General features: G+C 43.3%; 1 protein-coding gene across 1 annotated transcript; it reads left to right on the top strand.

Moving 5' to 3' along the window:
• Nucleotides 1–1,151: 1,151 nt before the first annotated feature.
• LOC133920051 (lysine-specific demethylase JMJ703-like) lies at nt 1,152–10,499 on the top strand. Its single transcript, XM_062364682.1, has 12 exons — nt 1,152–1,895; nt 3,819–4,156; nt 4,263–4,343; nt 4,423–4,500; nt 4,598–5,068; nt 5,401–5,625; nt 5,732–5,893; nt 6,493–6,861; nt 6,947–8,390; nt 9,323–9,426; nt 9,504–9,701; nt 9,970–10,499. Exons 2-12 carry the CDS (start codon nt 3,821–3,823, stop codon nt 10,231–10,233), a joined length of 3,732 nt encoding a protein of 1,243 aa, XP_062220666.1. The 5' UTR covers nt 1,152–1,895; nt 3,819–3,820; the 3' UTR covers nt 10,234–10,499.
• Nucleotides 10,500–10,745: the final 246 nt, after the last annotated feature.

Here is a 10,745-nt window from a genome sequence, read left to right as displayed (position 1 = left end):
TAAAGAGGTGCTCTAGTGTTTCAAAAAATTTACGAATTATGTGCCGCGATTGCAAAACAAGATAAACCCAATTTAAATTGGATTTACCCACAACGCTTAAGCAAAACTTGAAACAAAAGAAAATTCTAATATCAGATATTTTCGTGATACATAGCAATGATCAAATCACCATTAAAAATAACAAGCACTCAACAATACTTAATAATTAAACATAATGCTCATAATGCATGATTATACTTAATGACATGTTTACGGAGCAAAAGTAAGACACGAGGGCTGGAGCTGTCACGATAATCATGACGTGGGCCCCCACACACCCCCGCCGACCCACCACTCGGTCACATGCTCCTCGCTAGCTCTCTGATTAGAACCCTAACACATCATCGGACAGCGCCCCACCCACTGATTAGGCGGTAAATTAATAGCCGCGTAATGTGTGGATCATGCTAGCATATTCTCTTTTGCTTTACTTGCAAATGAACATTCTAGGGAAACATTAGTTTCAAAATTGAAAATTCCAGTCGAACATAGTTAACATGGCCAAATAACTTTCGTGTTCGAAATACACACAAGGTACCATATGAAATGCAGGAATCGGACATGTTTGTCTGTCTCAGGATGAACTGCTTTTTTATGTAAAATTCTTGGGCTCGAAAAAAAGAACCCAGCTTTTACAGTACCATGAAGCATAGTCTTAAAATTGCCGTACTTCTTTTTCCAAGACTATAAAACTATTTAACAGCTTCAGTTTTAAGAACCAAATATGATTTGAAGTTAATAATATAAAATAAAATAGTTTAGAAATTTATTTTTAATCCAAAATAAAAATAAGATATCTAAAAAACTATTAATCTGTCTACATCTTCGGTTCTAAAAATTTATAAAACTAGAAATGATGGTTATAAGAATTTTAACAACTACGCCCTGCCAAACATGTCCAATGGTACTACCGGTAATTCTGAAATTCTCAAAGCATTGAAAAGGCTCACATGCTACACGTCCACTTTTTCGGTTTTTCCTCCGCTCTGACGTCTCCGTTCTCTGAAGAGGGCAGAAAATGGTCAAGAAAGGTGAGGTGGGGCTACTCCTTTTCTTCATATCTACCTTCCATACCATCCTCTGGTCCCAACTCCCAACCCTCCCCCCAAAGAAAATTAATTTGCTGCACACCACAAGTACTATCCCTAACTAAAATACTGCAAACAAGGACAAATGTGCCCATGGTTTGAGGCAGCCTTTGCTTGCTCGCTGCTGTTCTTCTACAATTTCAAGAATCCCCTTTGCTTTCTCCCTTTTACAATTCCAGCTCCTTCAAATGGTTTCTTTAGGTTCCCAGGTAGAATACCAGTTACTACCACCCATAGGTTTTCTTTTCTTTTCCTGAAACCCAGCAGACCAAACCACTATTTATCCTGCCTGCCTTCCCCTTGTATTGGTTGGTCTTGCAGTATTTTTTTTCTCCCTTCTTTGCTGTATGCCTCTCTTGGTGGATTGGATCTGTATATCTATCTGTTCACAAGAATAATAATAACCCTTGTGCTGTATGTGTTGCTGCCCTGCCCTGCCCTGCCCTGGCTTTAGCTTAGGAGGAGGAGTTGGGTGTTGGTGATTGTGATTGGGATTGGGATTGGGGCTGTGGCCTGAATATTGTTGGGGGCTCAGGGCAGCAGCAACAGCAGGAGCAATCCGACTCCTGCAAAAGAAAGAAAAAATTGAGAACCGGCAATACTACAATTTTTTTTTTTGTTTCTGCTGCTGCAAGCTGTTGGATCTGAACAAGTTTGTGGCAAAAATTAACGATGGCCTCACGAGTACGGCTGGGATGATGTTGATGATGATTCTGACTTAACACGATTGAACTGGACGTCTCCTGACAGATCTGTGCAAAAGAGCTGGTAAATCCCCTCTTCTTGCTCCTCCTCCCCCATCTCCTCGATTGGGGATCTTCTGGGTCTTGGTTCTTGCTGTGGCTGTTTCATTCCCTTTTTGCTTGTATATTCTGTGTATAGATACATGATATTTATTTCTGTTGGTCAGATGAGAATTATTTTGCAGCTGATCTGAAATTAGAGCGAAATATGTGTTGCCGATTTATCGTTGAATCACCTGGTATAGTGCCACAGACGGGCGTAGAAATTTCTTGCAACTCGATTTGGGGTGGGAAGCAATCTGTTCGTGCTTGGGATTACTGTAGACGAATTTTTGGGGAAGCAACCCGCCCAGCCACTTTACGTCTTCCAGTTGCCCAGTGCTCCCCAGAAAATTCTGGATTCCCCATTGCTTTGACACCGTTTGTTCGCGCGATGTCTCATGATTTTTTCTCTCTCATGATTTTGCTACGTTGAAGGCGATTGATTGGTCTCCTTTGTCATCCGATTTGATTTTCGTCATCCGATGCTGTTGGGATCAGACTGCCGTGCTTTTGTGGTTCTGCTTAGATTCACAGGGGCTTCAGGGTATTGGGAGATCTGCTGCTCGTGTGCGTGTTTTCTTGTTTGCGCGCTTTGATTTAAGAAAAGGAGATGATATCTTAAACATGTTCCCATTTTGATTGAAGCCAGAATTTCGAGTTCATGTCAAGCCACAGGGCCATCCTTCGTTTGCTGCAGAGAGAGAGAGAGAGAGAGAGAGGGTGTTCGCATCCGTCATCCCCTAGCGCATCGTCCTCTCTGCCGGTGAGCTGCCTCTACCCATGCGTGGCAGTGCTCCAATGAGGTGACGCCACGTGTCCCTTCCGTTGGGCTGATGCTGCCTTGCGGGCTGACTGGGCCGCCGGTTGCCTGGCTTCTGTGGGCCTGGGCCGGTTGTCTTTCGTTCGGTCCTTTCCCTCGTCGTCACCGCTGCCTCCTCGCCCTCTCCGTGTTCCCCTTCCCTCTCCCGCTCCCGGCGGACAAGGGCACGCTGCCAAGCTCGGGGAGCCCATGGAGGAAGGCGCGCCCACGCCATCCCGGACCCCGTACGCACGCGCCGCCACCAAACGCGGCCGTCGCGCGGAGGGACGGAAGCCTCGCGCTCGCAGCCGGAACAAACATCATATCCCGGGTATGACGCCGACGGCCCTACGGCTGACGTCCGCGTCCTTCGGAGCGCCGCTTCCGGATCCGGCGCCCCCGACCTCCGCCACCGCCGCCAACGATTGCATGGGCTTTGTTCATATGCATTTCGTGCTGGAGGGCGGGCGCCATGTGATTGGGTTAGTGTCCGCTCTATCGCTGTCCTCCAACTCCCATGTATCTCTATCTACCTGGCTCTGGCGTTGTCCCTTGCGATTCTTATTTGCTTGGTTTCCAGCAACCTCCTACGGTAGCATTGGGTGTAGAAATGACAGCGTTTGGTAGGCTACTGTACTGTTGGGGTTTGGGCTCCATTGCCCCTTTGGGGAAGAGAGGCAAGCCATGCCAACTACATTCGCTTTCATGGAGGTGGAAGTCTGACACTTTATACGCTTTCTCATATCTAGACGCCACTGTCTGTAGCCTGCTGCAGTTATGGTGCCTTATGTAAATTTACAATGATTGCTTCAATGTTACTACGGTGGTGTGGTAATTGTAGTTGAGCTGTGTCCTGTCCCCAAGTTATTACAAGATACAAAACATTGCATCATCTCAATGCTTTGATGCTTTTGTATGGAACAATACAAATGTGATAACGTGCACTATTCTAATTAACTTAAAGGTGGATAACTACATTGAGGTTTTCTGGCTGCCTTGGTTGTTTAATGGTAGGCATTTGTTTATGGTCAGCTCTATTTTTTGAGATCCATCTTAGATTTAATTTATTTCCTGGTGCCCTGATCAATGTGTCTTTCTTTGATGCAGTTATGATGGGAGCAGAGTGCATTATGGCCACACTTGGCGAGGACCCTGAACCCTCAATTCCACCTGGATTTGGACCTTTTAATGCCCTTGCATTGCGGGGTATCCAAAACAATGTCGAACCAGCTGATACTCATTCTAGTTCTGTTCAAGTATTACAGAGGATCGAGAAAGATGTTGAAATTTTGGAACCCAGTTTAGCGTATTGTCGGAGTGGCACACCTGCCAGTACTTCTGGGAGCTATACTTGCAGGAAGTCACTGCGTAACAGACCTCCAATAGACTATAGCCGTTTCGACCATATCTCCGATGAAGATTCTGACGCTGAAGCAGCAGAAAAGGTGCACTTGTGTTTTGATCCTTATTTCTTGTGCTATACCTGAATTTTATCATGATTTTAATTCGTTGTTTAATTCGTTGTGCAATATTGCCCTATTTTCTGGATAGGGAGTATGTTCAGTGAGACGTAGACAACAATTACCAAAAGGAGTACTTCGGGGATGTGCAGAGTGTGCTGATTGTCAAAAGGTTCGAATAACTCTGCTAAATTGCTGTGTTACATCCATGAAGATGTTCTTTATTGGCTTATGCGCATAACATCATGCAGGTTGTTGCAAGATGGAATCCATCTGGTGCCCGCAGGCCTGTTCTTGATGAGGCTCCTGTTTACTATCCATCCGAGGAGGTATCTTGTTAACTTCCATATCGCGTTGTATGCTACTGTGACTGTACTAGATTTATTTTTTCATACACTAATCTCATGGTACCATCTTCTGGATAAGGAATTCAAGGACACTTTAAAATATATCGAGAGTATACGGCCTAAGGCAGAACCATATGGAATTTGTCGTATTGTTCCACCACCTTCATGGAAGCCTCCATGCCTTCTTAAAGAGAAGAGCATATGGGAATGCTCAAAATTTTCTACTCGGGTACAGAAGGTGGACAAGCTCCAAAACCGTAAATCATCCAAGAAGAGTAGAAGAGGTGGGATGATGAAGAAGCGGAGAAAGCTTTCAGAACTAGAAGAAACCAGTAACATTAATCACAATCAAATTGGGATGCAGCAAAACCAAGAAAGATTTGGATTTGAACCAGGACCAGAGTTCACACTACAGACATTTAAGAAATATGCGGATGACTTCAGCAATCTGTATTTTAAGAAAGATGCATGTGGGGATTCAACACCGTCAGTGGAAGATATTGAAGGCGAGTATTGGCGCATAGTTGAAAGGCCCACTGAAGAGATAGAGGTACTGGATTTCTATTGGCAAAGATTACCTATGTCCTTTGCAACTCATTGCTCAGTTTGAGCTTTAGAATATGCAATCCGCCGATCCTGAGTTTGGGATATATTTGGATCATGTCCCTGTTAGAGAGTTTCTAGTTTAAATTTTCAGTGCAGCTCTGTTCATGCTGTATATAATTCCTGATTTGCATGTAGTGCTATATAGTCGTTGCACTTGGATATGAGATCTTTCTTGGTCCAACTGCAGCAGCATCTGAGTTCTTATATCTTTTATGTTTGTTTTTTAACATATGATCTGCTATCTTCTAACTTATCAGAAAGTCCATTCTCATTTAGGTAATATATGGTGCCGATTTGGAGACTGGAACTTTTGGCAGCGGTTTTCCGAAGTTTTCTCCTGAATTAAAATCTGATGTTGAGCAAAAGTACGCACAATCTGGTTGGAATCTGAACAACTTGCCTAGACTACAAGGTTCTGTTCTTTCTTTTGAGGGTGGTGACATCTCTGGTGTTTTGGTGCCTTGGGTGTATGTCGGCATGTGTTTTTCATCATTCTGCTGGGTAAGATGCTTTTGAGCATGACTACTTCTCTTCTTATTGTGACCGGTGTCATAAATTATCTAAAATTGAGATATTTTACACTGCGGCGTGTTGTGTCCGATGACAGCATGTTGAAGACCATCATTTGTACTCACTGAATTACATGCACTGGGGTGCTCCAAAGATGTGGTATGGAGTTTCAGGAAAGGATGCTTTAAATTTGGAGGCTGCAATGAGGAAACATCTACCTGACTTGTTTGAGGAGCAACCTGATTTGCTTCACAACCTGGTTAGTGTTTCTCTCTTGATTGGTGATTGTCAACTAGGGCTTCAAGTATGGACGCTTCATTAGTTAATAGTTAACCATGGATCATGCCATAGCTTACAATAGTAGAGATTTTGGCTTCCCACTTCTCTGCAATCAAAGACATACAATTCTCTCTCTCTCTCTCTCTCTCTCTCTCTCTCTCATGTGTTACATTTAGATTATCCTGTAACAGCATTATAAATAATAAACAGATATGGTGCTGTGTGATGTAAAAAAATGTCTGTTCTCGTCTACCTATCTTCTTTCCTACAACAATTCTTTATTGTGTCAGAAACTGAACCACTTTTTTGAAGTCTCATAGCTTTCCATATATCACCTGATGAAGTGCTCCTGCAAAAATCAAAACTTTGCATGTGTAATACACATAAAACCTTAACTGTACATGTATAAAGTAAAGGGTAAAGTAAAGATATGGTTTTCTGAATAATCTAACAGTACTACGTTTTCAATGAATATGGAAGATGAAATTTGCTATGGCTTGTGATGTTTGCGCAAGTTGCCTGCCTTTTGGTACCTATGACATGCATGGGGATGCATTTATAAGATGACAACTCCTGCAGGTTACTCAATTTTCACCATCATTGCTTAAATCTGAAGGAGTACCAGTCTACCGCTGTGTTCAGCATGAGGGAGAGTTTGTCCTGACATTCCCACGGGCATACCATGCTGGTTTCAATTGCGGCTTCAATTGTGCAGAAGCTGTTAATGTGGCACCAATTGATTGGTTACCAATTGGACAGGATGCTGTTGAGCTTTATCGCAAACAAGCTCGGAAAATAACTATTTCCCATGATAAGCTGTTGCTTGGGGCTGCAAGAGAAGCAATAAGAGCTCAGTGGGACATCCTATTCCTCAAGAGAAATACTGCTGATAACTTGAGGTGGAAAAACATATGTGGACCTGATAGCACCATATGCAAGTCACTTAAGGTAAATGCCAGTTACAATATTTATAAGTAATGTTTTTATTTAAAACTTGGTGAAATCTGATATTCTCAAAAAAAATCATGCTTAGGCACGAATCGAGATGGAGTTGAAGCAAAGACAAAATATATGCTCCCCAACTCAATCTAGAAAAATGGATGCTGAATTCGATTCTACTGATAGGGAGTGTGCGTTGTGCTACTATGATTTGCATCTTTCTGCTTCTGGCTGTCCATGTTGCCCAGAGAAATATTCTTGCCTTGCCCATGCAAAGCAGCTTTGCTCATGTGATTGGGACAAAAGATTTTTCCTATTCCGTTATGATGTCAATGAGCTAAATATCTTAGCTGATGCTTTGGGGGGTAAGTTAAGTGCCATTCACAAATGGGGTGTATCTGATCTTGGATTAAGTTTGAGCTCATGTGTAAAACGAGAACAGGTCCTAGATTCCAAGACTGTTCGCAGATCAACTGATGGCCCCAGAAGATCCTACATGTCACAGGTGTCAACAGTGTTGTTGGTACCTTCATTTTCTTGCAATGAACAGAAAAACAACGGACATAAGATGCTGAACTCAGCTAGTCCAGAGACGAATAATGTCTGTCCTTCTGCAGAGCAATTAAAATCAGAAAATGCTTCAGCATTAAAGTGGCCATGCATGAAGAATGAGTTATCCTGTACCCTAAACAGCGGTATCGGCCAACTACAATATAATGGAGGGCCTGGGGATCACAGAAATTCATCACCAAGCTTGTCAGTTCCTTCCGGTCAATCATTTTCTTCCAATGTTGTGACAAGTTCCTTAAGTACTTCTGGTGAATCCATGAGAAGTGCACATGGCTTGGCAATGTTTAAAGAGAGTAAAGAATCTTCTTCTCGGTTTGGAAACTGTACATCTTCACTTGGTGAGAATCATAACAGACCACCAATATTGGTTGATCATGCAACCAACATGAAGCCTAGTTTGCAAAGTTCAAACAATTCTCACAGGTTGATGGCATCTAACTGTAATGCAACTCTGCATCACTCTTACAGCGATCAAGTGCTTGCAACACCAGAGACTAATGCCTCTGTGACTGTGATGACTGAGAAAGATAGCAGCCAGGCCAGTACTGCATCAAGTCTGCAGTTTGTGGAAACCGTTTCAAGGGCACAAAGTGTGTCTCAAGAAGCATCAGCTACTATCTTTGCTTCAAAGCCACTCGTAGATCCTTCACTTGTGAAAAGTGTATATGGGGGTTTTAGTTCAGGCAGTGCCCGTCTTGGGCGTCCAAGTTCTGGTAATCAGCAACCAAATGATGGGTGGATTCAAACAAAATCTGGATCTCTATCTGGTGTGGACGTTAACGCTAGGGGGCATTCAGCTGTATTAGTGCAACCTGCTCTGGAAAATCACGACAGGAATGGAGGTGCACAAAAGGGTCCTCGCATAGCCAATGTTATGCATCGATTCAAGTGCTCTGTTGAACCTTTGGAAATTGGTTCTGTGCTATCTGGGAAGTTATGGTCCTCAAGCCAAGCAATCTTCCCTAAAGGTTTGTTTTTTTCTATGGCAAATTGTCATACCTCTACACATCTTCCGGCTTTTGTCAACGTAGAAGCATTTTCGTTATCGGTAGCTAGTTTTTGCATCTTTGCATCCTTGAACACTTTTTATGCAAATCAATGATGAAGATTAAAGGGTAGTCCTTGTAGTTTTGAAGGGTTACAAGGATTATTTCGATTCATGTGAAGAGTTTAGCCGTGTAACAAACTAATAACCCTAATTGGGTAGCCCATCATCAGGCCCAGATCGTTACCCGCCCCGAATTAAATTGAACATATACGGAATCAATATTATTCGTATTTACTTAAGCTATTGCTCGATTTTTCTTTGCACCCTATCAATCTGTGGACATATCATGCAAGTGGAGCAATGCACTCCATGGAAATTGGAAAGGTACATGCAGGCCAAGTCATCGATCAAGCAGTCATGGTTCCACTCGAATGGCGTGAAACACACAGCCTGAAGACCTGGTTCGCACCTGCCACGTCGGTCCCACTTGTGCCACTGTTAGCCTGGGTCGAGATGCTCGCCCAGCTATCCGCCTATCCTCCCTCGTTCGCACCCACCATCAAACTCTGAATGCAAATTGCTTCCATCGACCATTAACGCTGGTTAGGGCTTGAATGGGTCTCAGGGGTAAAGGTTGGGCCGGCAAGGGTCAGATTACTTATTCAACCAATTCCTCAGTTAGAGAAGTACGCAATTACCCTTCATTAAGTGCCTTTGAGATTTGTAAACTTTTTTTTTTTCTCTTGGAGGTCTACTGGAGCAGGACTCTTGTATATGGTAGTATTCATGCTAGAGGAATGCTTTGCATTGTTAATTATATCTGAATGCCTTTACTCCTAGATTTGCTTTTCTTCTGCAGCTTGATCTATATTTTACAACTTTCTTTAGCATGCTTTATCTTTGTAAATGCAGGGTTTATGAGCAGAGTGAAATACTTCAGCATTGCGGATCCGATGCAAATGGCATACTACATATCTGAAATATTGGATGCTGGACTTCGTGGACCTCTGTTTATGGTAAATTTCATCTTTTTGTGCCATCTATACACCTATTCCTCAGTATCTTGATACTTTGTTGGTTGATGCATTTACAGGTGACTGTAGAAAATTGTCCAGGTGAAGTTTTTATCAATGTCTCTCCTACCAAGTGCTGGAACATGGTCCGTGAGAGGCTGAATATGGAAATACGGAGGCAACTTAGTATGGGAAGAGCTAACCTTCCTACACTACAGCCTCCAGGATCAATTGATGGTCTTGAAATGTTTGGGTTGTTATCACCGGCAATAGTTCAGGTGAGGCAGTAACTGCCCGGCATTCACTTGACCAATCTCTGAAACACACCATATAAGAAATGGCAAGGGTCTTCTATGATTCGAACTTTCTAACTTCTCAATTAATTGTTAAAAGTGAAAACCTATTTCAAGGTTTCATAATTGCATTATAACTGACATTAGTTGGCCTTGCAGGCATTCTTCACATACTTATGCAGCTTGCCCTGTTCTGTTAATTTTTTGGAGCCACCGGTAACTGACATTTGTGCAACTGAAACATTCTTTTCAGGCAATTGAGGCGCGGGATAGAGATCGCATCTGCACAGAGTACTGGAGATGCAGGCCCCATAATGTCGTTCAAGACCGAGACAGTCCGCATATGCCACCTCAGGGTCCACTGCACATTGTGCTGAGGGGGTTCTTCCAGCGGGCGAACCGCGATGAACTGCGAACCTTGCGGAGTCTACTGACGAGCAATAGCAATCTGGACGACAGCTCCAGGCAGCAGGCTGTCCAAATCCTCGACGAGGAGATTGCGAAGCAATGGTTCTGACAAATCGTAAATAAAGGCTGTTGAACTTCTAATCTTTGCATGGCATGATTTTTTTTTGACGGGGTCAAGCAGGTCTTAACCCTGAGGCTTGCTTCTTCCGTTGCCCTCGTGCCCATTCTTTGCATTCTTGTGTTGATACTCCGTACACCCTGCCATAAGATTTGCCACCATTTGGCTGTTCTTGTGCTCAGGATGACAGACAGCTCATCGACTGACTAGTGTACATACACCAGTTCTGTTTCAAAATGTTCACACAACTTGTCTCAGATTTCCGTCTCAAAACTCTTGTGGTATTCTGCTGCTATACCTCCTACGTTGTTAGGAGTGGCAAATCGCCGAACTGACGCAAATTTTGCAGAAAAATGCACGGATCACAAGAACCGACTTTTACCTGCTTGCTTGTACATCAGAAACGTGCAGTGTGAGCAGTTAGCTGCCTTGTGAGTTCATGCTGAGTTCGTCAGAGCGATCCATGTACTTCATCTTCTCCTGCGCACCGTACGTGGATGCTT

The sequence above is a fragment of the Phragmites australis genome, chromosome 5, assembly GCF_958298935.1.
Source record: "Phragmites australis chromosome 5, lpPhrAust1.1, whole genome shotgun sequence".
NCBI lineage: Eukaryota > Viridiplantae > Streptophyta > Magnoliopsida > Poales > Poaceae > Phragmites > Phragmites australis.
This window is presented reverse-complemented; position numbering and strand designations above follow the sequence as displayed.